The sequence below is a fragment of the Scomber scombrus genome, chromosome 23 (genome assembly GCF_963691925.1).
Source record: "Scomber scombrus chromosome 23, fScoSco1.1, whole genome shotgun sequence".
NCBI lineage: Eukaryota > Metazoa > Chordata > Actinopteri > Scombriformes > Scombridae > Scomber > Scomber scombrus.
The window spans coordinates 12,794,024-12,821,933 of NC_084992.1; the positions used below are offsets into that span (position 1 = coordinate 12,794,024).

Consider the following 27,910-nt stretch of genomic DNA (forward strand, 5'->3'; position numbering starts at 1 on the left):
AAATGTTGTTCAATAACAGCAGATGTCTAATATGGCTACTATAGCCTAAATGTTCATATATTATATATATATATATGTGTTCATTCACTACTGGGAGCATTGAGATCTATAGTCATTTATATTTTTCCGGGAATAGTCTAGTACAATAGTGACATGTTTTTATGTATGTTGAAAGAGTCATTCATGGCTATGATCAAGAATTAGTTCGTAGTGTGACTTTGCTGTAAGAGTTGAGGGACAAAATCCTCAGTCCTCCGTCTGGTACTCTGAAGATCATATCAAACTAATAAGAAAGTAAAGACCTTCCAAGCTTTTTACTTGCACAGCCGTAGTGGAGGGATATGTCCCGGCAGTCGCAGGGGCAAAACACCTGCAATAAACGTAAACCTATCTATGTTACTGCAAGGACAACAACACTCTCCAGATTTCACTGAGAATGCACATTTGGTTCCACATCTTTTACAGAGCATTAACTGTAAAAAGTCATCTCCTCATGTGTAGTGATTAGGAAAAACTTCAGACTCATCCTTTAAAATGTTTTGGAGCGTAAAATTGTCTGTTGGTGGAGGATGTTTCACTCATAACCTTAGGTGATAAAAATCATGGCCCTGCATATATTTTGACAATGCGTGATTAGTTACTTCATACATCAGTCTGTGTTGAATGAAAAACAGACACATCAATTGTAAGGCTGCTTTATATAATATGGTACACAACTGGTTTACAACTGTACATGGGGGTGGGAGGAGTCCCATATAATCTAGCACTACAAATACTGAATACACGCATCAAAGCAGTACTGGAGTTATAGTTATAAATAATTTACAAGAAAAATAGTATTACAAGAAAAAAAAAGGTGCCTTAGGAGACAGGCACGGTCCTTGACCTCTTTCCACACATCTTTACAGTACATACATTATTTCTTCACATGTATACAATCCACATCACCTTAACAGAAATAAAATGTATTTACAGATATCAAAATAGAGTATCAGGCAAAAGAATATATTGTCTAACATGGGTAGCTCTAAAAAGTAACAAACCAGTTTTTTTAAAATAATATGCCTATGTGTACACACATAATAAGGAATAATAATAAAATAATGCCATTTTAACCATTTTAATGGATTCATGGTCAAGCAATCTCCAAACTATATTTCAAATGCATAATTTTGAAATTTAGATATCATGTAGTGAGAGTACCAGAGTCAGTTCTAGGATAAATTAGTTGTTGCTGAAAAAAGAAAAATCCAGCGATTTTCCCCTTTTGCATTATTTATGAACACGTTTCCACAGTAATTCCCATTCCATATGAACTGTGAAGCAGAAAATAAACAAGAGCAGCATTGAGATTCTGTTCATATAATGTACACCAATTCATTAGTTACAACCACGCAAACAATAGTCGTCATGCAAAACGTGGAAGAATGAATGGAGAAGCATTAATTATCCTGCTCTTACTTATACAAACAGAAATGTTGTGAGATACTCAGAATGTTGCAAACTTTAGACTAAGACAAATGGAAAGAGTCCCCCAAATTTGAATATGCTGAAAAGAGTTTCTACAAGTGTAACTACACGTGGAATCACTGAGGAATAAATGAGCGTAAACTCCTTGTGAGAATAAACACCATTTCTACTTCCTCCCCTGTCGCCACCCTGCCTCGTTCTCCCAAACAAGGACAAATACAGCATATTGCATGTTGTTAGGGATGGCCCGAGTGAGCTGTGAAATGCCTCTGCTCTGGGGGATTTATCAGGACCGGTGACTCAGCTCAGCTGGCACATCTTCCTCCAATTTAGCCTGAGGCTCCAGCACTGACATAATGCCATTTAATGAGATGCCACAAAGGAGAGACCAAGATTGAAATGTTGCTCCTGATCCAGTGCCAAACCTTTCCAAGGAGGCTTCATCTTTATGTTGCTTTATGATTACAGAAGCAAGTCCGGATCTATGAAAATGCCCACTGAGGCAGATGACATTTTCTCGGATTTGAGCGTGCGTACAGTAGATTTGCTTGGAGGAATTTCAAAAATAATCTGTATTCAATAGATGGAATCCCACAGTAAACCTATGAGGATATTTCAGGAACAGTCTGGACTGGAAAAAGCCCTTCGGAGCCGCGTTTTTGCAAACTTTAAAGTTGGATGTAGTAGGCTTGGTGCTTGGCAGAAACATCCTGCTGAGATCAACAGTTCAATGGTGAAGAAGTCAATGCGGCGTCCCCTTTCTTCTCTGCTCCAGAGTGTGGAGACCCTCCTGCCGACCCAGCGCATGCTGTGTACCGACTTTGTGGGCCGTTTCTGTGGCAGTGATGTCAATCTGGGCGTATTTAGTAGAGCTCTTCCCTGTGGAGACACAATACAGAACTTCTTTTAACTTGGGAAAGTCATAGAAAGTGAAATACTGGAATATTCATCACTAGAGCGCTCGATGCCCTCTCTTGTAGCCTGCTACTGAGAAAATTAAAGGAATATTTTGAAATTCTTGGGAAATACACTTATTAGCTTCTTGTTGAGGGTTAGACGAGAAGATGGATACCACACTTATTTCTGTATGGTAGATCGAAGCTGAAGCCATCTCTCGGTTAGCCTAGCTTAGCTTAAAGACTGAAAACTGCTAGTCAGCAAGCCATTAGATCTCTATGTGGGTTTTGGACATTGGGTCCATTGCCTATTCTGAGATCATACAATGCTAGTAAGTGTAGTTCATAAGCACGCTAATATAGTAGTTTCAACTCTCTCTGGAGCTTGAAGCAAAACTTCTTGTCATACCATAGTAATTCTGCAAATATTTCAGAAATTAAAGCACATTTTTGTTGGAGGTGACAGATAAAATAGCTGCTGAATCATCTCAAAAAGACACAATTTCTACAAGGGTTGAAAACAGCCAAACAAACATGTCAACTCTGAGTTCAAAGTGAAGCGGATCTCTGCCCTCGCTGCCAGCATGATTGCTTAATGTATGTGTGTGAGCACGAGCGAGTGTCGACTCACAAAGCTGGAGGAAATGCAAATGATTTGGTTTTCAAATTCTCGTCACGCACTGAGTAGTTGGCCATATGCAGGCCACTGGCATTACCATAATTCAGTGTCCTTCCTTGTGTGAAAATCAAATAAGTGCAAGATGTCAAGGTTTAATCGCAGACTCAGATTGTGCATGAATATCAGTAAAGTGCATGTCACTGTATCACTGTCTGCTGCTCGAGTTGTGCGTCTTACAGTCTCAAAGTCGAGAAATTGAAAACCAGCTACTCAAAGCACATCAGCAGTCCGTGCAGGAGGATCCCATCAGAGCCAGTGAATTCACAGCTGTGATATGAATGCCCTCTGACCCTCTTTCAGTGGTGAGAAGGGACACCCCCCCCCTCCCCCTCCCCCTCTAAGGTGACAGATTAATGAGGCCGCATGCCGAGATATAGGCTGTATTGCTGACATCAGATATTAACCTCTCTCATGTCAAAGCTCAAGCTCATATTCCTGAGGGCAATGACGCTAATAGTCGACTTGTCCGTCAATTACGGCTCACTACCACATCTCCGATGACACGGACTCAGCTGTCTTTTAGTGAGATGAGAGGAAATCATTCTCAAATGCTGAGGAGTGATTCCTGTAAATCAGACGAAGCGAAATGGAATTACAGAACAATCATGTATCTAGAGTGTCTTGTCGCCCTCGATTGATATTGATATTCTGGCTCTTTTCAACCTGTCTGCAGGAATCAAACAGTAAATGTGTCATTTAAAAGCTTAATTTTCACAATTCTCCATGCATCAGAAAATGAGCACAAATAAGAAAGCCTTTATGAACAACAACATGTGGGTACAAGCTGAGGTCACTTTGCTTTGATTGTAATTTATTCAGACAGCTGATTTTTTCCCCCTCACATTTAAACTTTGCATTGCAAGCTGCTCACATCTTATCTGTAAAAAAAAAAAAAAAAAAAAATCTCCATTAGAAATTCATGAGGATTTAATTCATCAAGTTCTAATAGAGATATGAATATATAAAAGCAACCAGCATCTACACTTTTCTAGTTCATTATTATGATGATGATTGGCATTTATAGTGTGTCCACTGAGGGCCTGTTAGCACAGATTCATGCAATGATTAAGATTTATAAAGTGGAACAGTGAATTGATATAAACTAAGCAGGGTTTCGAAACAGCTGCTAATAATAGGCGAGCTGTGTACCTAGCCTAGCCACCAGTGTAATTCAAGTACATACATTTTGGCAGATTTGTCCTTTAGAAACAGGACAAATACAATACTGCGATATGACGGACATTACAAAAATATATCAAATACACTCTAGGGCTGGGAGTCACTTAATTTTTCTATCAACGTTTTCATACCAAAGCCATACTTATATCTGACATTGGGAAATAATGTTTATTTAAATTATATACTTTATGCGTAACGATAGGAGTCAAAGTTTTTAAATGCCAAATGTTATCTAAACCACAATCAGCAATACAACAACTCCACATAAAATAGTCTAAAACTTTATCTGATTAAACAAAAATATACAATCATGCAAGCAGCTCTGCTTCAAGCTAAATGCTACCATTAGCATGCTAACAACAATTAATATTAACATGCGGATGTATAATGTTTACCATGTCCAACATTTGGCAAGTTAGACTGCTAATAGTTGCTAAATAGCATTCAACAAAAAGTTATGTCAATTTATTCTGAACTAGACTTGAATGTTGGTACCACATTTCAGGGAAATCCATCCTGTAGTTGTTTAGACATTCAACTCAAAACTGAAAATGTCAAACTCATGATGGCACATAAAATAAATAGATATTTCACTTATCTGAGATATTTCTCAAGATAAATGAGAACTTTCACCTGCTAGGATACAAAATGGCAATCTGTCCAATAGCTGTTGAGATATTTCAGTCTGGACCGACTGACACTAGAGCTGTGCTTCTAACATGACTAATAATAAGTAAACAAGATTGAATCCAACAAGGTAATCAGAGCCAATTTTTTGGTTCACACATTTTGATTGGGACCAAAAAAATACATCATTAGGAGATTTGATACTTTAGAGGACATAATTGAGAAACATATGACTGTAATTACCAGCTCAAAATGGCTCTTCAGAGTTAAAGGCAACTAAACAAGCAGAAAGATGTGGAGCAATGTTTTATCAGTTACTTTTGGTAGCACATTACAACCATTTTGAACACTTAAAAAACTAAGTCTAAAAGAGTGAATCCGAGGTTAGGTTTACTATCTTGCATGTTGGTATTCTTGATGCTGTCTCTTGTAGTGCATGATTTTCTGATGCATCTTCCTACACAACAGTAACAGCAGGGGGAAAAAATAACCACCTGTTCAACATGGCTACTGTCTGAGTAAGTGGTCAAATTTTGGTCAGATTACAGTTGCCTTTAGAAATAAGCACTTTTTCTTAATAGAGGTTATTTCAGATGCTTTCTTACTCGGTGCCGGCAGATGTGCGACAGTCCCTCGTGTGCCTGGCTCCTGCAGCTCCAGCTCCATGTAGTTGAGCTGCTTCTTGGATGTGGGACTAACAGGAATATTTACGTATGTCACACCGTCGCCGCGAGGCCTTTCAGGAAGTGTAGGTGCCTCCGGGGGGAAAACGAACACTGCTCCTGTCAAAGCAAGGGTAACAACTTGTGAAATAATAATAATGATATATTTACAGTAAAAACACAGAGATTAAATCAAACTGAAGCCATTAAAATAAACACATAAAATACGAAGGGAGTAAAACACAAAATTAAAAATAATATACATGAAATTAAAAACAAAAAAGACCTCCGAGGATCTTACAATGCAAAGGTTCATAAGGGATTAAAAGGGCTCAAATATAATCTGGAGCCAGGTCATAAAGAACTTTAAAAGGTAATAAATAATATCTTAAAATCAATCCTAAGACAAACATGGCAAGCCAATATTACAAGGCTCAAACAGGTGTTATGTGATTGTGCCTCTCAGTTCTGGTTAAAAGCCTATCAGCTGAGGTCTGAACAGTCTGTAGTCCCTTTTGATTAAGACAAGAGAAAAGCCTGCTACAATAATCAAGATGTGAGGACATAAAAGCACAAGCAAAAGTTTCTGCATCTATAAAATTTAAAACAGATCTTTTTGCAACATTTCTGAGATGATAAAAACACAATAAGATTAGTTTAGTGATATGTTGCTTAAAACATAAATTGCTCAAACAAGATAAGATTTCTTTCAACAGGCTTGATATGTTGTAAAAGGTAACCAGTGGCAAAGTAATGAAGCTCAGGTTTGTTCTATTATCTCAGTGAAACTTGTGTCAGTAGCATAGCCATATTTTCCTTAAAGGTGTAAACCTTGGTGTTCATTCATGTTTATTCTTAGCATCAAATTCCCTCGAAGGGTCAACCAACTTTTTTTAGTAACAGGTTTTGCCTGTGTAGCTTGATATCTTATATTGCATCTCCCTGCCAAATAACTCCACTGTCATCCAAAAACCATTAAAAGCACATAAAACAGCCATGTTGTTATATTTGGGTGACAACTCTTTCATTACAATGAGCATTGCCAGTGGATTTTAGAGTATTTTACAGTGTTTATTATGGAGAAGATTTATGATAGGCAGTGTTTTGCTCGAGGATGCAGTTTTGTTTACACTTCTGAGAGGACTTCTCTGCATCGGCTGTTTTCATTGTGATGAAAAATGTGTCACCATCATACAATGGGATGTGTCTTTTATGTCTTTGTAACTGTGTTTGAACAATATTATAGCTCTACGGCACACGGCAGCATTAATTATACCAGACTGTGACTTCACAGAGATAAATGCAGCAGGATAAGTTCATTGTAGTTTTTCATCTTTTCATAGGATTTTGTTGACAATCATAAAAAGATTTTAAAAAAATAACACCAGTCTTATCCTTAAGCAGTAATTATTTGTAACATTTTTAACATTAATCAAAAGCCAGGCTGACTAACTCCTGATTAGCAATTATTAAGCGCCTCAAGTCTATTAGATTAATTAAAATACAGATATCTGTAATAAAGTGACTATACGCCGGCAGTGACATTATCCAGTAAAGCGCAGACGCAGATATTGGCTAAGCAGTTACACTGGAGCACATTGTATCCCATTGAATTTCCCTTTTCCCCCCCAGAGGCTAATTGTGCATAATTAGCCGATAGGTCCCGAGGATAAATTATGAGAGGCATTATGGTCATTTTGTGCAATAGGGCAGTAAAACACTAACTTATTGCCATTTTAATGCCACCATCAAGCCATTCTGTCAATTCAGTTATGCTGCTGTAAACTATATGCCAAGCTCCCCATGCAATATCGAATGCCTAGAACATGTGAAAACCTGCTGGTGCGTTTACTGACCAGCATGTCATGTTCTTCTTCAAAATCCTAATAAGTTGATATTCCAATAAATCTTTTACAGGAGCAGCTATGTGCTTGTAAAACAAAATAATAAAAAAATGCAAATGAGCAGATTTTTCTTCCCCAATATCTGCTACACCAACAGAGCTACAAAACAACACATTATAGCAAAAGTCTCTATTATATAAAATAGTTAAATCACTGTTAAAAAAGCATGTGCATTTATGCAATTGCTCTTAGCCTAATGTACTAAAAAATAAGCTATTTAAAATTGACTATAGTCAACTTTGTCCTGATGTTCAACACAAACTGTCGTATTATGGGTAATAATAGCCAAAGTTTATAGAATCTAATAGAATACAAAGCTTTATTGTCATTATATTAAACATATAATGATATTACAGGTGCCATTCCATTTGTACTTTTAAGACAATAAAAACAAGACAACCAGATAAAAACAAGACACAACCGCAGCGTTCTATTCAAGAACCCATGAAACTGATCGAATACTGTGGTGCAGTCAGCAGATTGGAAAAAAAAAAAAAAAAAGGTGTGAAGTAAAACTAGGAAGGAAACATCGCCTTGAACCATTTTAACTGAATAGCTTTTCCTGTCAAACACATAAATTACAGCTGCAGTGATGCCTTAAGTGCTTTGTCTGTGTAATTTATTGTGCTAGATAGTTGGTTTCCAGTGACAACAGGAAGCCCCTGATAGCTTTACCTGTCATAAACCTGAAAGCTGGCCAGGATAAAGAGGTGCAGAATCAAGCTCATTGCTGGCTGAATAAATACTGTTTAGCTCAGTGTGTTACTGAACAGCTAGATAAAATGCCTGTATCTACAATATAATGCTGCGTAGATGGCTATAACCTTTCAAAACATGAACATTTCACTGAAGTATATCTGAAGGATTTCATAACTTGAGCACTGCTGTTGGTGAAAAGCAAACATATGATCAGTTTCTCATGAACAGTTATACAAACATTTGTTAGTGATGTTGCCTCTGTGCAAATATAACAGCTGAGAGACAATAAAGCCAAATAAACACGGCTGAAATTACATTTACTTTTCATAGGAATCACCCATGATCAAGTTTGCCAGGCGTTGACTTTAAACCAATCAATTGAGTCCCTCTATTTAGCATTTTTAAGCAGCATTCAAACATTTATATATGTGATATAAATGGTTTATAACACCTTATAATGTAATTGTAAACATATACATTTTTAATAATCCATTTGTCAACTATAACGCCTCCTGTGGGTATTCATTAGTGGAGGCTGCTGTATAAACAGATAATGAATGATAATATAGTGAAACATTATTGTAATAATTAAAAATTATTGTATTGTGCCTGTGTAATTCATGTAAAGCAAGAAACAAAAACTAAAAATGTTCAGCTCAAAGCAATTCTATAAAAACAGAGCTCAGACTCTTACTGAAATACTCAGCAGCACTTCATAAGAAAACACAACATATATAAAACCAATATAAACACTGTTTGTATATGTGCTGATGTTTGAAGATAAAAGAGAATATCTAGATGACTGACAGGTAGATTTTATAACTGCGTGTGCCGTCACGTGTGAGGCAATCCCAACTGTAGTAGGAGAATAACAACAGAGAGCACAGCTTGAAACAAAAACACACGACTATCGTTATTATAGACATCTAACAGTAAGTACAGTAAAATCAATGTATTCTTAAAAGTGAAAAATGCTCTATCACATGTGTCGATCCTACTGTATTCTGAAATACTTCATAAACTCTCACACATTTTAGTTTTCACAGTAACTAAGATAGTCATGGATTTAAACGTTATTGTTTTGTTTCTGTCGTCATATAATTACTCTGTGCTGCGGCTGTGGCTCAGGAGGTAGAGCGGTCGTCCACCAATTGGAAGATTGGCGGTTCGATTCCCCGCTCCTCCAGTCCACATGTCGATGTGTCCTTGGGCAAGACACTTAACCCCAAATTGCTCCCGTTGCTGTGCCAACGGTGTATGAATGTGTATGAATGATTAGCTTCCCCTGATGTGCAGGTTGGCACCCTGCGTGGTAGCTCCTGCCATCAGTGTATGAATGTGTGTGAATGGGGTGAATGAAATGTATTGTAAAGCGCTTTGAGTGGTCGAAAAGACTAGAAAGGCGCTATATAAGTACAGGCCATTTACCATTTACCATAAATGCTGCGTAATATGTAACACTTGGGGACAAATAAAAAGATTCACTCGCTATTGACTCGTCCCTTAATGGCAGCTGGTAGTTGCCATTGCCCGCAACTCTGAAGCATGAACCCCAGGGGACACTCGTATAATCATTGAGAGGCCATTAGACGCCAGCAGAGTCTCAGTGGGTGCAGCCTTTGGCAACGTTTAAGAGGCCTGATTTCTAATTGATCAGACACCAACCAGCCCTTGCAGAAGTGTGTCATTTTATAATGGCTGCCATTACAATGGTGAGTTCACCCACAGCTTAAGGCTCAAGGGGGGGCTTTCCAATAATATACTTTCCAAAGCCTCTAGGGGAGATGTCTGAGGCAGTACCTGGCTGTGCTTAGTGACCTGAATTCAAAAAAGTCAACTGCTTCTGAGGGGAAACACAAGTCAGTAATGACAGCTGTGTCTTCAGGGTGAGAGCATGTTCGAGTTCGTTTTCAGCCTTTCACCTGTTGCTGTAGCAGACAGGCTGTAGTGTGGAGGTGAAAACACGCCTGATTGAATCCACAGGAGTGAAGATTGTGATCAAAGTGCCAACATTTGAGACAGATATTGCAGTTTCTCATAAGCCTTGTTTACACCTGGCATCAACAGGCGTCTTAGGTGATCCCATCACAAGCGGACAGCCGAGACACATTACTATTCACATCTGTCTCTATTATGCGTTTCGAGCTGAGCTGAGCACTTGTGTCCAGATTTTGTTGCTGCCTTCCACAAGAAGTTCAAAGGGCCCCGCACACAGTTATTACATCACTCAGACAAGTGCCATATTTGTTTTTAGTGTGGGCTAAAGAGCTAATATACATGTACAAGCTATTCCAGTTGTTCAGATTACCACATTTGACACAGTATCATATTTTCACTTCAATTAAAAAGATTACATACAAATGACTCATATGAACTTAGAACATTTTCAAACTTCCTTTGGAAATGGTAAAGTCATATGCTTAAAGAAAATCCTTTTAAGAATGTTTTTCCTCTTTCTCCGCAGTTTAAACGAGCCAATGTCTCATCTTTGCTGCTGCTAAATCCAACCGTGCCCTGGGAGGGATTAGCCATGACCCCACCCACGCTAAACTCAGCACTGCCAGCTGCATCTTTCCACCTTGTAACCCTCCCTCCTAGAAGCAGGTGCACAGACCAACCAGGGCATGATCCCTCACTGGCTTCCCCTTGCAACTCAGGACCAAACAACAGGTAGCACTGCCAGGGATTCAAGCCCAGTCTCAATGGTACCGGCCAGGTTTTTCCCCTAAATGTTGAAATTTTGCAGACCTGTCCAACAGCACTAACATCAACAAGAGCAATTCTTAATACACCAGAGCAACCAGATTAAACACCCCTAAAACTAAAGGCCCCTGTGCAGCAGCAGGTTGCCCCTCATATAAACAGTAGTCCTAAACTGCATTGTGAGACATGTCTACTGACGGCCAATTTTAAGAATTAGCGAACAAAAGCAGCCTGCTTTAACTCTGACAGCATCCAAAATTCAGCACCAAATTCCCTTAAAGTGACAGCTGCCATGACTAATGTCTACAAACCAGCCAACATTATGAAATGATTTAAAATGGACTTGCTGAGGTTGCTATTCTGTATGAAGACCCCTAATTTGTGTAAAGCCACTGCTTTTGATATTCTATAAAACGTGCAGGTGTGCTTTCCATTGCTGCACCTTCTTAATTTAATATACTGTGTTGAGTAGGTTCAGTCTTTTTATTATTTGTTTTTATTCTTCCACTTTTTGTTTGTTTGTCTCTCTTCAATTATTTGTATGTTCATATTAAAAGAAAAACAGGGACCAGCCAATAGGGAAACACACATTACAACAGTAAAGACGTAACAGAGTGAGATGTAAAACTATTTAAGTTTGCTGTTTTATCAATAAAAACATAATTGCCAAATTGTCAAAACCCAACTGACTCACGTTTTTGGAATAGTAATAACTGCAGCAGTGGTACAGCCAAAGCTTGGTTTCCAATTTTGCTGAATTTTAAAAACCTGAAAATAGCACAGATAATTTGTGGCGCTACAATTCATCAGGAATTCATTGCACGTCTGACATGTTTCAAAACTAATATTGTACAGTCTGACGCTGATTGCAATCAAGATTTTGCGAGACCCATCTTGCACAATGTGACATGCATAAACCCGCAAGATTGTTCTACCTGCACTGTTTTATGAAATCAGGAGATAAAGCTTTTTGAAATAAAGTAACTAACCTAACTATAAAATTGAGCCTGCATGTCACATAAACATGAGCCACTGGAATTGGCCACCTCCTGCACGTCCCCGTCCATTAAGTGCCTGCTGAGGCAGGATGATGGGGGATGATGGGAACGATGACACGGGAACCGAGCCGTGTGTGTGTGTAGGTACATGAACATGACTGATGGGTTTGGTGCCACATTGTGACAACTGCTGGGACTTCCTAGAGCAGTCGTGCAAGGGCATTTTTCTGGGTGCAGGATTTTTAAGTGGCCAAACGTCCCCTGACAACTTGTCCTCTCACCTCATTTCAGGACAGGTATCCTGTTTGGTTACAAACGTTTTTTCTCTCGACACAATTAGCTCTTAGGCAGGTCAAGTTTGTGGCGATACATTAAATGCAGATGAATAAATAGAAGTTCATGCTTCTGTGTTTGAATGCTACTAGGCAGACAATCTACTAACTATAACAAAATACCACTTCCAAGTTCAAGAATGAGCTTTTATGCTTGACCTTTAAGCTGTTGCCAAGGTTGTCACTTGTGCAAAAAAAGAATGGTAACTGAAAGCGATGCAGCATGAAAATATGAAATAATGGAACATTTTCTGATAAAAACTTAAGACTCTGGAAATAACTTTAAAACAGACCTGGTTTTCCAAAATATCACCAGGGTTTTATGCTTATTTCTGTGACTTGAATGTAATGATTACACATGAGAGGCACAATCCATTCACAGACTACTCACTACTAACTACTCACTTTTCAGTCATGAACATCAGATATAACTTTTGAAGTACTGCATATGCTATATAGAGGTAGCCACCTCCCATCAATATTGGACTTAAACATTACAGTATGTGTGTGGTGCCAGCCTGCTATTTCTAACACTAAATGAGCCTCATTTCATTTATTTATTCATTTCAATTCATATACGCCAAACAACAGGTAATGTGTTTGTAACTGTGTTGATTCAGGTGCATGACTCATCAATTTAATTCACTTTCCATAAGTGGGTCCTGGTTATTGTAAGAAGCTTGGGTAATGTGCAGCTGAAAGGAAAAAATAGAATCCATCTGTGCAGCTACAGACCAATAATCTGCATATAGTTGACTGGCCTGGTTGAAAAAAAAAAATTAACCAAAAAACAACCTTATTATGTTGATTACTGGATGTCAGGATGTCTCACTCACCTTCAGTCTCTTGAAGGAACCTCTGCTGACCACAGTTGACCATTAGCTCATACTTGCTTTTCTCTTCTGCCTGCAAAACATACAGACAGGAATCACAGTTGATTATAATTTGAAGTGAATGACGAACCTATAGCTTGTGCCTATGTTTATTACATAATAAGTGTGACGTTGACTTCCTCCTCAACAGCTCAGTGGACATGTCAGGAGTATTTATAGGCAGAGAGGCAGATATTCAGGATTTACTGAAAGCTCAGGGCTATGTCTTACACGTGGAAACACCGTCTGCGATGACTCATCGTTATGGATGGGTAACCATGCCTTTCAAATTGCTACCCCATAATCTGTGGTTCCAGACTATCAACTAAACTATCAAGGTGTGAATATCAGTGGTGGAGTGCAGTCATATCGCTCTCATTGTCACAGAGGCCACTGCAAGGGATTCATTGATCATCATGCTCAGAGTGAATGAGCCTAGAACATAAAAGCTCATATCAGTAATGAACTGATGTAACTGATTTTATTGCTTCATTTCTCAGCAGTTGAACTTTCATCTACTAGCGTCATTTTTCAACATTCATGTTCCATATCAGAGCACTAAAGAGATAAACATGAATAAAAAGACTGGAAAATGAACTGAATTTATCAAATTATCAATCAATTGTTTGCCATATAGTGAAAGGAATAGTGAAATATATATAGAAAGAGAGTACAGAAGTGGAACCAGAAACTGCTCATCTGAATTATGAATCTGAATCTGTTTTGTGTCAAGTATGCAAGCATTCAAAGACTGTATCTTGGCATTTACTCAACAAATGACACATAAAAGAATAAAAATAGAACAAAAGTAAGGTCATAATAAATATGGGATAAACTGAGTAATATTAAAATTACATGTAAAATTTAAATCTAGTGTTTAGTTTAGCATAAACCCTTAAAATAGGTTGGAATGGCTAGCTAGCTCTCTAAAATCTACAAAAATCTGTCTACCACATGATGATAATTGTTTATACATATACATACAATACATACATACAAAAAACAATATTGAAAAAAATAACTTTTAGTTTAGCAGTGTAACGCTAACTGTATTTCTCCCTTTTAACTTTTAAGCTAAGCTAAACCATCTCAAAAGGGCTAGCTTAGTGCTTATCACACAGACATGAAATCTTCTCAATGAACACTGAGAAAATGTCAAACTATTACTTTAAACTGAGAATAGCTACATCAACCAGTGACATTTAACCAGACGTTCAACCAATTAGCCACAGCGCAGAACTGGCCTTCAGCCATTTATACTAGCCAGTAAACAGTAATCAGGATGAACATTATCACAAGTGAGCCAACCCTGTACTGTATATAGATACTCTCATGCCTCTTAGACACTTCAGGCATATAATTAATAACTGTTCACTGCCTGTTAGTAGCTGTTTTAACTGATTATGTTGTTTATTTATGTTTCTGTTTATTTTTCCATGTGTAATGTCAGTACCATTGTAAATGAGGGTCGCCCTGAATGGTTTTCTGAGAATCTTAAATAAAGGTTATGATAAAATATCATGCATTGATGTATTTTTTTATAGTTACATTTGTCAACATGTAGGTACATTTATTGCAGTTCTGTTAAAAGTATTTTAGAGGTATCTACCCTCTAGAAACTCCTGCCAATTTAACTGCACAAACTGCAGCCCCCCAAATGACCCTAAAGTTGAAGCTGGGTGTAGTAATCCAACACACTCATGGGATAACTCACTGGCGCTGTCAAATGCTGAGTGAACATATTTTTCCAAGTTCAATTTCAGATATTAATTGAGCTGCTTTAAAAATCTGACATATATGAGCCGTTATTCCTTCTCTACAATCCCCAATCAATTTTTATTCCCCCTGATATCAGATGTTTTCACAGAAATGTTTGGCTGAACTCAGAGCACAATGAGTTACACAGCCAAAATGTGTGAGCGGTTGATAGCATAAAGCGGATTAGAGAGTTTTGGATTGGCCTACCTCTGCGTTTCTCTCCGGTGCCCGACTCTCCATGATCTCATAAGCAGGATCAACTCTGCGTCTTTCCTCTTTACTATTAAGCCTTTTGTCTGGTGGTGGAGAAAAATATAGTGTGCTTTAAAAATAAGAAACCATACTGTGCCAATATCCAGTAGAGAAATTAATCCCACAGTGTTCTTTTTTAATCCATTTTGTGAATGAAAGCAGACAGAAAGTGCTTGCTGGGTATAAATGCATGAATTCCTGCAGATCCAGTGAGAACAAACAACAGTGAAATGATTAATCATGTCACAATACTGCAAATTATAACACATGCTGTCTGGTACTCTCAATAAGGGCTCTGTTAGATAATGTACAAGGGACCGACACATCACTACATGCATGCTGGGAAAGAGTTTGAACATGCTGCAGACAGTTTAGTGTAATTTCCTGTACTGTTCAACCACAACCCTTAAACTACGGAAACACTGATATCACTGATACTTTCAATTAAATGATGTGAAAATCTGAACCTCATACTGAAATGTGAGACTTTTTTAAAAAATCTGACAATATCTGCCCATAGTCTATAGTCCCAGCACCAGGTTAAAAACAGATGTTGAACCAGATATTCTGCAGCTCTTTGAGGAAATGTGATCCAATAAGTAAAAAGGATTTGTGTACCACCTGGTGAAACAATCAACCATTTATAAACCAATTATTTCCCTTTATAAAAAGGTATCTTGTTAGAAAGTGGTACTAAATTTCTTTTAAACTCTCAAATATCAGTCCACCTGCAGTAGAGCTTATGTGTCATTTCTAATTTCCTTTTTTTCAGACTTCAAAATGCTCAGATGTACAAGCAACATAACAAAAGAAAACACCGTAGAGTGCAGAGAGAAAACACGCAGATGATTAAACAAAAGAAAGCCCAGAAGAAAGTGTTTTTTTATTGATTACAAAGAAGAGAATACAGGGTCCATTTCAAAGGATTGAAGAGGAAAAGGACACCAAATGTGACGCAGGAGCTTTGTAATCAGCTCAAGAGGCCTCTTACCTTCACTGGTCACTGTCTGACCATTCATCTCCTCATACTGACACGGCCCGTCCACGCTCTGTGATCCATGACCGTGAGCTTGATATCGCAGCTCCTCATTAGCAGCGCCTTCATGTTGTTGACTTGTCTTCGGGTGCAGCCCAGTTAGAAAGGTTTGTATGGTGGAAATGTTTCTGTTGCGGTACATTTCAACAGGTAGGACCCGTGGAGGAGGGTGACAGTGCTCTCTTATACACTTTAAACAGTTTTCATAAATGACAGCTCTTTTGTCTTGCTGGGAATCTTGTAATCGTGTGGCAGTTGGTGCCGATTTGAGCTCATTTCCAAATGCAGGGCTCATTGACTCATACAAGTTCAGTGAGTTAGACTTTGCCTCTGGCTCTCTACCCACTCTTGGATAGCCGAGCAGATCAGCTAAGAGACTGGCTAATTTCTCTCTTCCTTTTTTTGGCAACAGTGATTCCTCACTGTTCTTCAGCGTTTGCTTCTCAGAGCCCCAGGATTTCTCCAGAATTGTCTTTACTGCAATATTGTATTCACTGCCAGTGATGGTTCTGCATGGTGATTTGTCAACACTTTGATCTGCTGGAGTTGAAAATATGATGTTCTGGAGGCAAAAACCCTTCAACACACTTTGATTTATGTCCAAAATGCAGATCTTTTAATCAAATCAGCAAGCTGCGGCTGCTACAGCAAATCACCAAAGCTGTTTTCTGAACATGCAACAAAATCTGTTCATGCTTGCAAGAATAAACGCATGCAGTGTGCAAAGAACACTGCAGCTGATTACACTTACCTGGTATGGTAGGTATCGCTGAACCACTTGCAGGTGTAAACGATGTCCCCTGTGAAATGATATGGAAAATTATACTAATTAGATTATAACTGCAACCTAAAAATAAACACCAGTAAACAAACACTGTAGCCTGTTTTCTTAACATGATGTAAAGTGAACGGTTTAGTCTCTACAGAAATGAACTTAATTTACATTTCAAAACTGTGAAGTGTCACGTCTATTAACACTCTGAATCCACAACAGCATATTTCAGTCTTCCACTTTGTTTGTTCTCGCAGATTTATTACTCTTACACAGTCGGAGTCTGATGACAACAGCATGACTGCAATTATAGTATAATTAAAATAATGATCATGCATTTATAGATGTATTTAAAAATGTGAAATGCATTTAGTAATGGTTTGATGTTTTGGTTTTGGACTAGCCCTTTAGCTGTGAGCCAATAAACACTTCAGGGGTGGATGGTGCTGCTCAGGCTGAGGGTGATAAATGCCCTGCCTCACTGCTCATGCCTGATCCATCAGCTTCTGGCCAATAACTCTCATGTTTAATTTAGTTTGCTGGGAACTGAAGTGAAACAAAGAGAACAAATCATTTATCCAGGAAGACGTTAAAAAAAAGGTAATCAAACACAATTTGCATTTTTTAACTAAATGCCCTACCAGCAGGTGGAGCTGTATGTTGGCATATTCAATAAATTGACAGAGGAGAAAAGGGCTTTCATTAATATTGCTCCTGATTGTATTTTTCAAAGTAAATTAAGTCACAGCTCATGCTTAACATTTAAGAAGCTGATGTGCATGACTACATTTAACAATGTGCAGCATGATGTGTGTAACAGCAAAGCAGGATCTGTCTCAGAATAAAAAGGACAAAAACTAATTCATCCAAAAATCGAACAGGATTATCTTCAGCTACAGAAACTCACCAAGACCAGACAATAAAAGACATGATTCTCAAAAATACTCCATGATTGGCAAATCAAGACAAAACCTCACACAATAAGATAACTAAAACTTGTACAGTAGCTCACTAAGTTCATTTTACAAGAAGAGCAAGACCTCAGAAGCTCATTTTGTATTTTGGGTGTAGGGATAGCAATTAAACTTGGATGGCATTTGTTTTAGAGTTTATATGTGCTGCTCATTAAAAAAAGAGAACACTCACTAAGTAACTGCTGCGAATAAGCTTACAAGCCATCAAATATCCATGAAAAATAACAGTTTTTCTCTAATATCCACAAACAGAATATGAGTTGTAAAAAGGGAGAGAGAGAGAGGAAAAACTGCAAGTCACTCACAACTCACAAGGTCTAAATCTGCTGGATACAATGACAGTGTCAACCTCGGTTGGCTGCCGAGATGCTAACTTGTGAGACAGATGGGCTGTGGGACTATGAGTTGTTAGTTGGCATCACCGTCAGCCCGCACGATACCACAAAGGTCACACTGACAGCAAGCTACAGAACAGATGATACAGTGATGATGAGACCTGCTCACACAAGCTGCTCCTGTATGACAGCGGGTTGCACAACGGAGCACATTCGGGACACCATTTGAAAGGGAAAGGTGCACGTTTTTTAAGTTTTAAAGCAAACAGATGGCAAACGAGAATAAAAATGTACATGTTTCTGGATGGAAAGCGACACAAAAAAAAGACAAAAATACAAAGATATTTTCCATCTTACCTTAAATCCACCACACACTGAACAAATGGCCACGATTGTTTTGGAGACGGATGTGAGAGAGCTCCAGATGTGACAGGAGTCAGGATGTTGACTGTCACTAGAGGGCGCCACCTTGGTTTTCTTGCTCTCCTCAGAGGGGCCTTGTAAGTGTTCACTCATAGACTGTCTAACATGAGTTTCTAAGTGACCCTCACAAGTCATGGCACTGCTTTTATCCCCCTTCAAAGACTCTGAAGGAGCAGGGGTGGTCTTAGTTAATGTGGAGGGTTCATTGTCTTTGGCACCCCCACTTCCCTCCTGTAACAGACTCTTGGGAGTGTCATACAGATATCTAACTGATGTCGGCACCTGGTATTCATGTCCTGGAACAGAGGTGCAAGTACAAGGGCTCAATTCTTGAGCCAAGTGTGGGGGCAAGCTGAAAACAGACCCAAATTCCTCTCCGGGGGTAATATCCAGGCTGCCTGTGTAGGAGGAGAAACTTCCAGAGTAAGAGGAATGGCTGGCGGTGGCAATGCCGCTGTCGGATGAGCTCTGACGGCCGATTTCCTGTAGCTGCCGGGGCGCCTTGGCTAAGGGCCGGTTTCCGCCTCCCTGGTTGATGGAGAGCTTCTCCACGCTCTGTAGTGCCACTTTAGCGCCCACGTGGCTGAGGTTTTCAGATGGGGTTGAGGCCGGTTCAGTCCAAATGACTAGCCGGCTGCCAATACTGCAGTCTGATTGGCTGGTGTCAGAGGCGTCGGAGGAACCGGATATGCTGCGGTCATCTCCCCCAGCAGACGGGCAGTAGGTGGATGAGACTGCCAAGGACAGCATTTATTAAACTTAAATGAATTTAATCAACACCTCTAACAAAAACATTGCTTTCATCAATAAAGCATATTAAAGCATCATAATGTCATTAGGCCTGTTTTTCCTCTGCAACCTCTCTCCCCGGTATTCACCACATAATAGGAACAATAAATCAGCTGTGCGAGTAATGTCAAATCTGCAAACTTAATTTGAATCTTAGTACAACATGATTAAAAGCCAATGTTTTATTTGCACTCCTTGGAGGGGAGGAAGGCTCACCGCAGTGAAAGAATGATTATAGTTGCTTTGGGGTAATTATAAAATGAAAGATTTGTAGAACAGGCTTGTAGTTGGAGTTTTTAAATGCTTTTTTTAATTCATTGTGACATTACAGTGCATAATTTACCTGTGCTGCTCCTGTGAGAGAGCATGCTCAGTCGTTTCTCCAGCTCCTGTGCTTCGTGGTTCAATCTCTCCTCCGTATTAGCCTGACTGGCACTCGGATCTGCACACAAAAGAGTGTATAATTAATATATGTACAAAAACTTGTATTGTATCCCAAAAAATGATAACGATTGTAAAAAAATATATATATATATATATATTTCTCTGAGCGGTTAATCAAACTAACGAGGGACGTGGTAGGTTTAGCGAGTGTGACATGGGATCGAATGTGACGCAGCTGAGCATTTTGTAGTGCAGTGACACAGACACAGCTGTGAAAACACATCCAGCTACGCCAGAGAAACACAAAGTGACACTGTAACCACAAGGGTCTCGCTCATCTTCCCTTGGCATTACGCAAGCTACATCCACAACAACAGATACCATGTCAGAGTTAGACTAATGCGAAAAAAGATCAACAGTACAACAGCAAACACGTTGGCAGAAGCGGCGTGCGCTATTTGTTTCGTATCTGAGTGTAACAGGCCTCTGGAGGGGCAGAGAAAAGGGTCACACAGGGGGGAACACCTTGCAGTATTTGTGCAACACTACAAGGTTTATTAATAGCGCTGCCACGTGGCTCTGTTGGTACGCACGCTGCTGCTGGTGGCTAAAGATTGTTGGTGCTGTGCAGGGATCTAATGTACTTTGGACCACCAAGGTCAACTTTAACACGGTATCGATTGTTTTAAATCCATCCGAGGCTGCAACAGGGATGTGGCAAATGAAGCAGAACTCTGCAAATGGTTTAGATGACGTCTTCCATGCGCTCCGTCGACATGCACGCTTCACAAATGTGTCCTCAAATTTAAAAAGAAAAATGGTCGTGTTGATTATGGATATCTCTTCTTTCCTTTTGCCTTCATGTTGCACCTCAAAGACCAAAGCTTTACTCATATGTATGTTTTGTTGATATTGTTTTCCTTATCCACATGAAATGTCCAAAGACAGATGATGTCATTTGTAAAACAGACTTCAATATACGTATGTAGTTTGACATTATGTTCTACTGTTGTATAGCGATAGGATAATAAAGGAAAAAGCACTGAGCTGATTTTAAAGAGCATTAGTCCACAAAGGTGTGGCTCTTCGGGTCACATGTTCAGGTATGTGCAACAGGTGGAGTTCATTCCAAGAGCAGAATATTGCCACAATTACTGAGGGCAGAATCTGTCACCATGTGTCACTAGAATAAGCAAATATAGATTAAGTATTGTCGAAACAAAAGAGGGAAAAAAAGCAATAAATATTTATTATTTTATCCGGTTTGATTTCTGCTATTATCTCCAGCACCACACAAATACTTTGGTGTGCATTTGTCTTCTCGTCTACTGCTGTATACCACCATGCACATCATCATACAAACACCAGGATGCACAGACTCCCTGACAGATTGTGCAACGATGTATCCAAATAACATCATTTATTTTCACATTTTTATCTGTCAGATTTTAGAAGGTTTTAACTTAAAGATCATAGTACTAACATTTAAAAACATGAAATCACCACTTTATATAAAAATTTAACCAGAACATTTGCTTTGTAAAGTGAGAAGGTTTTAAAATGGTTCTCTCATTATAACCAGATTTCAAGTCTATTGCAGTTCGAGTCTAAAATTTTTGAATTTACAGTCAGACAAAAATCTGTTTTCGTCATTTTTGTCTAGTGTTTTATGTTTATAATTTAAAAACCAAAATAAAAGAACTTCAAAAGAACAGAATCCTTGTACTTCCACAGTAGTAAATTGGCCTTTTCTCAACAAATCCCAGGTCAAAACCAGAAAAGGCTGCTTGCCGCTTGTTATATTACTGATCAAACAGCAGCAGGAAGTGAAGACGCTGAGGTAAACTTTAATTTTATCTCTTTATATATTCTCTTTGTTGCCAGAGACAGTGCAGTTTCTTTTTGGATTCAGCAAAGTTGAAGTAAATATCTGTTTATCTGTACGTATTGTTTACGCTGTGGTTGGCGTACATGCGATTTTGTTTATCTGACGCACCGGGTCACCAATTCAAGTCAGTATAAGTGGTATGTTTTGTGTGCCAAGGATAAATGGAGTGGAAATCCTGCCCACCCGGCTCTAACAAACACTGTGCTGGTTAAGTATTGGAGCGCGTGTTTTGGGTTACATTTCCTTCACTGACGAGTGTCTCATCCTCTCCCACCCAAGCTCCACTTTGGCCTCCTCCTCCTCTTCTTCCTCCCCTTCAACCAAACTAGTATTTTACAGCTCTAAAAACGCCTTAGTAAATGTCCTCTTCAGTCTGTGGTTTTAAGAAACAACACACTATAATCAATTAGAGCACAAGACTGTCATTACGAATCCTAGAAATCGTATTTTCTACGTGTCAAATCATAGTTTAGTTTATCTAACTAGCTGGTCAACATCTTCAAACATCATCTGTAATTTAAGTTGCACATTCAGGTCTTTAAGTTCCTAGATGTCCACTTGTTTTACATTTTCCATCCTTGGAGACAAACTTTCGAAGTGATGAAGGCTCAAAATGGCCTCGGTGGGAATAAAGTCTCTATCCTTGAGACAGAATAGATAGCAGAGAGAGGTGGAAAGTCTACAGCACGCAAGGGTGACAAACAGATAACTGAGCCTGGGAACATAACAGCAATTAATCAAAATAGCGTCTACGGGAGAGGCGAGGAGATTTAGTCAGGAGCTATGTAGGACAAAGACACAGACAAGGACTGTGAGGTGAACCATAAGTGAGAACACGAGAGACGCAATTAAGGAGAGCAAAGACACAGAGTATTAAAATGAGAGAAAGGGGAGGCGCTGGGTGACCCGGGTATGAAATGAAGGAGGAGGGGAGGCAGTGGAATCCTGTGGATGAGGTTACACACATGCCCGGAGTGATTAGGAGGCTTTGGCTGCTCTGCTTGTGTGAACTGTGACTTTGACCCCTCGCTCCCCCTCTGACATCCTCACTGCTATTTATTCTACTACGCACAACAATAATAGGCGTATGAGCTCAACCTGCGATTGGGGAGCGAGATGTGTGAACACCAGAATATCCACGAGCGCCCACAGCTGCCCGGTCTCTTGTAAAGTTTCAGACTGGGTGAGAACATTCTTTTAAAAGTGCCAGTGTAGAAAATGGAAGGTGTTAAACATTTTCTGCTCTCCTGCTGTGCACTTTAGCAGCTTTGGCAATATTAGATGTATCGTCCAATGTGTTACAAACAGAAATAGGAGAACTAACATAGATGAGAGATTTTTTATCTTGTCAACTAAAAAAATGTTTTTTTTAAAAGAAACTCAATTAATCTTTCAAACTATACAATTAACTATTTAGTGAAACGTCAGAAAATAGTACACGCATTGTTTTATCCAATAAGATTAAATCAGTTTGCAGTGATGTAACACAGAGAAAAGCAGCAAATCCTCATGTGAGAAGATGGAAGTAACAAACCTTCTGAGTTATTGTTTGATAGTTGATTTATCAATTCTCAAAAATGGTTGGGGATTACTTTTCTTTTGATCAGCTCACCGACTGACGTCCACAACTAAGTAAATGAACAATATGGATGTTATTTTAACACAACAAGATGTGCACTGGAACATTAAAACTTGTTTTTATCCAAGAAATTGTCAGATGTGCACAATGAGAGGCAGCAGCACAGGAGAGCAGATGAGCTGAGGACGGACATGCCAGAGCATCATTATACATGTGCTGCAATTTTTAACCCTTTTTTGTTTTACTTTTCAGTTTCCTCATTTTCACAAATGGAGATTGTGATGTTCATATATTAGGTTTCACATTAAACTAGTGTGTTTTTTATGTGAAAAAAAAAAACAAACCCTATGGCTATTTGAAGCTCAGCTCATCCTCCAATTCGCCCACCAGTAGCACTACACTCATCTATACATAGACAACAATTGAATTTGCTGCTATAACCACAGTTACTACTTTAGTTATCCTCTTACTGATGTTTAAGGTGACCGCAGTACACTTAAGTCAGGGGTTAGGATGTTTGACTAAAATTATAAATTGCCTCAGAGGATTAATAAATTATGTAAAAAAAAAAAAACAGCTGTCAGTCATGATTTAGTCACATCAAAGCATTTCCATCCGCAGAGGAATCCTCTGACTCATTCTCACAGAAATGGTTGGATGCCAGGAAGGCAGCAAACCAAGCGGCTATGATAAACCCCAGGAAGCTCATGAGGGGAGCCGCGCTACAGTTTAGACAGCAACTGTTGACTTGAAGTGTTTGCTCACACTGCTTGGCAACTGCGCAGCTACTAATCATCCATCACAAAGAGATGTACTTTCTTTCTTTAAATGATATCCCTTACAAATTGTTTTGCCCTGTTTGCGGAGAGTTTTCCAGTCCTCTCCAGCTGCTCCAGTACTGACCTGGCAAAACTGGCCGCAGTCCAAAAGGGCCTCTGGTGGGGGAGATGCCTCTGACGATACAGTCGAACAGAAAGCTGATCTGCTCGCTCTCAGCAGATGCAAGCAGAAAAACACCAGCCCCTGTAGAACACACAGTTTGTTAGTGTCACTTTCAGTTTTTCAGTTTTTTTCAGTACTGCCAGGTTTAATTTTATCAGTCTGTCTAGAATCAATACGATATCTGGTAGGGCAACAACAATTATTTGAATTATTGATTATTTCTTTTGTCTATAAATCTCTAAAAAATACTGAAAACAACAGCTGTAACTATGTCCTAAACGTAAAGATAATGTATATGATGTTTACTATTTCATAAGACAAAAAGAAGCAACAAATCCTCATAATCGAGGAACTAATTAGAAAAATAATCAAGTAAAAACATTTTGGTATGCAAAAAATCTTTGCACACCTGTGTGGTGTTTGTGACAGGTGCATTAGTCGATCAATCAATCAATCTTTATTTATATAGCACCAAATCACAATAAAAGTAATCTCAAGGCACTTTAAGCATAGAGCAGGTCTAAACCGTACTCTTTAAGTTTAATTTTAAAGAGACCCAACATTCCCACATGAGCAAGCACTTGGTGACAGTGGCAAGAAAAAACTCCCTTTTAACGGGAAGTGGAGCTGTGTATTTTATTCTGTTTTTAGGAGGATGTATTGTATGTCTGAGTTTTGAATGTAGAGATGATTTCTGAATCTGAATCTTTTTACATTTAACAAAGAAACCCAAACTTCTCAAAATGTTTAATGTCATCTGAATACAAGCAGCCGTACAGACACCACTCCAAGTTGTCTTTCTAGTAAATTTACAGTGTCAAAGGTGATGTATACTGATGCAAAAGCCAAAGATCATGCTCCCTGGGGCACTCTCGACCTCCCTCTGACAATACAAGTGGCTGTCCTTTACAGGGGGTCACCAATAAGGTGACATAGTGTCGGCCTGTCCTGGAGACCACCCATGTCAAGGCTGGCGTCAATCACACACCAAACACTCCCCTGGCTGTGAGCAGGGTCAAAGGTCACTGGCAAACTGCTAAGATGTCTGCACCAATCGAAATTGAAGATGTATTGCACATTTAACACGGTTATGATATAGATCTGATTGAAAAGCATCTCATCTTATATTGACCTGCAGCACAATAACTACTTGCATTAGACTTAAAAAGAGATTAAATTCAGCCTCATTTAACGATGCCGTGCTTTGATAGCAGGTGACTGAGTATCAGGTGCAGCGAGAGAAGCTAGAGTACAAAAAATACAACAACCCCAAAGCAAAACAAAGAACAGGTGGCAGGGCTCGCTCCAGTTTACAGCATGATAAAGACTCTGCGTAGGAACAAAACAACTCAAGTGGACCCTCCTGTTCTCTCCTCCAACACTAATAAAACGTACAAAGAAATAAAACTTAGTACATTTGTTCAGTAAGTGGGAAGTGTAAATTAACTTGAATCTTCACAGGCACTGCGCGGTTTGGCCTTTTTAATTTTACAGCAGCATCTGACACCCAAACAGACGATCATTAAAAAAAAGAGTTTATTTTTTAACTACCTCTTTTCACAATTGAGATCAACTCAGAGGTTTATGTAATCAGGAACTTCCCTCAGTGGTACAACTTTTCCCACAGCATGACTAATACAGAAATTAGCAACTTTATAAATACATGTTAACCATGCGTAATTTAATTCCCTTCAAGATAAAAACCCCCATCCTGAACTATCTATTGGGCAATACTAAAAGAACAAAGTGCATCTGACTCATTGTGACTCTTAAACGCAGCATTAACTGCAGCTTTTTTTGGCCACTTGGGAACAGCAGCTACAGGATGTAAACACACCACTGACAAATCATCCTTTCAAATTGACATGTTGAACTCTTTCTTCTTTCTTTTTTTACACATCCAGCTGTTTCGGAGTAATATTATTTATTTTATTATACATTCATTTGTCATAGTTTTGGCCTCCTGATAAATTGAAGTTGCTCTGTTTTTTGTTTTTTTTTAATCTAACTCCTGAGGGGAATACAGGGCTCATTACTAAATGCTCCATTATGTTCACCAGCTAGTCGCTTACTGTGTCTGTCTGAGCAGATAGAGCTCAGTGGGTTTTTCGTGCAGTGGGTTTCTACGAAAACAACTGCCGAAAACGACACCATGAGAGTGGTGAGAGTGAATCAAAACAGTAAAGCTGCAGCTAAACAGTCAGCTGAAAGTCGCTATTAAAGTCCCAGTGAAACAGAAGTCAGAACATCTTTAGCTTCTGTACTGTGACTTATTTCCCCAGTAAAATTTGAGCGGTGTACAGTTACAAGAGGGATTTAAATCAAATCCTTTGCATTTGATTGGACCACTGAACAGGGGGCTGTTGGCTCCACACACACACACACACACAAACCTTTTGTTAGATCAGGAGGAGGATGAGGGAAAGATGACTAAATGTCAGTCACATGTTTTGGAAATGAAAACAAAGGTTTTGCCCACTAATATCCAAACACACCTCTTCCTATCCCTCTCCATATTGCTGTAATACCACCCACAAACAGTGTAGTGCGGTTTTATATGACAAGTGTGGCTAACTACTCGCCCAAAGTAAACACCCTCAAGTGCAGGGTGAGTCATCAAACCTTTGAAACAGTTCTACAGGAAAAGAAAAGACAGGGATTTGGAAGTCAAAATAATCTGACACTGATTTTTTTTTACATATATTTGGCATATAACAAGAGATAAATGAACAACACGATGCCGGATTAAAACTGGGACAACATTTTCAATTTCACTGGAAATTGAAGCTACACACAGTCGAGAGGGTTTATAGACTCTGGTGATACATTTTCTGTAGGCTTAGATTACACACTGTCTTTTGATACAGTATTGTTGTGAAAAATATTGATTATAGCTGCTTTAAAAATGTTGTGGAAAAAATGTAGCAAACAGTTGCCTGATTACACATCCACTACTTTGGAGTCTTCAGTTTTTGCCTCGAACACCTTCTGAGAAAAACACATGTGTCTCTTTAGCTCCACTGTGTTCACCAGCTACTTGCCATTTGGTGCTGGGAAGTTAAACAGCTGTGATAATCAGATGATTTATTAGCTTCTGGAAGTTGATGAGAGGGGTGAGACTGAACCGCAACAGTTAAGAAAACCAAAATAAGACACTAAAATTATGATTCTCTGTTTGTTTGTCACTACAAAATACACCTATCACATTTTACATAATAAATAGTGCAGCTTTAAATCTCTCTTTATATAATTCACACCAATTCAGGGCCCAAGGTTAAGTCTCCAAGTCCTCTTTAGTCCGATGCATAATGCTTAAATGAGCCCTAAAACACTTCTCCTCACCATCAAAATGTGGCTACTTTTCTCTAATTTCCCACTATAACACTGAGGAAACATTAAGGAAAAATCTCTCAAGATGGACGCAAACAACCGAGCGAAGAGTGTTCAACAGCTGCTTTAACCAGAAGTGAGAGGTCCAACACCGTTACATCACCTCTCTCTCTGCTGTGGACAAACTGTGCTGCGATATTACATGTCACAGGAATGCAAACCCTTCCACTCACACTAACATTTACAGTAGATGCATCTTCATAGTCCTTCTTTTTTTGTGTTATTTGCTTTTTTACATAAAAGGTGAAAGTGATTTCTGTCCTTATTCACATTATGTGACATACAGTGCTCAAGATTTAATGGAGCTAAATAAATCACACATCACATTCTTCAGTGTCATGTTTCCAGCAGGGTCATCATGTGTCTG

The 27,910-nt window shown here is 38.9% G+C and overlaps 1 protein-coding gene across 1 annotated transcript in view; it reads right to left on the bottom strand.

Moving 5' to 3' along the window:
- Nucleotides 1-2,212: 2,212 nt before the first annotated feature.
- Nucleotides 2,213-27,910, bottom strand: part of LOC134005546 (protein Dok-7-like) — a 34,116-nt gene continuing 8,418 nt past the window's right edge. The window contains exons 5-12 of the mRNA XM_062444471.1: nucleotides 24,115-24,234; nucleotides 19,704-19,802; nucleotides 18,506-19,305; nucleotides 16,023-16,629; nucleotides 14,987-15,075; nucleotides 12,986-13,055; nucleotides 5,479-5,633; nucleotides 2,213-2,344 (exon numbers count right to left, since the gene is read on the bottom strand). Of these exons, the coding sequence (XP_062300455.1) occupies nucleotides 2,213-2,344; nucleotides 5,479-5,633; nucleotides 12,986-13,055; nucleotides 14,987-15,075; nucleotides 16,023-16,629; nucleotides 18,506-19,305; nucleotides 19,704-19,802; nucleotides 24,115-24,234 (2,072 nt within the window). The remainder of the gene's footprint in view (nucleotides 2,345-5,478; nucleotides 5,634-12,985; nucleotides 13,056-14,986; nucleotides 15,076-16,022; nucleotides 16,630-18,505; nucleotides 19,306-19,703; nucleotides 19,803-24,114; nucleotides 24,235-27,910) is intronic.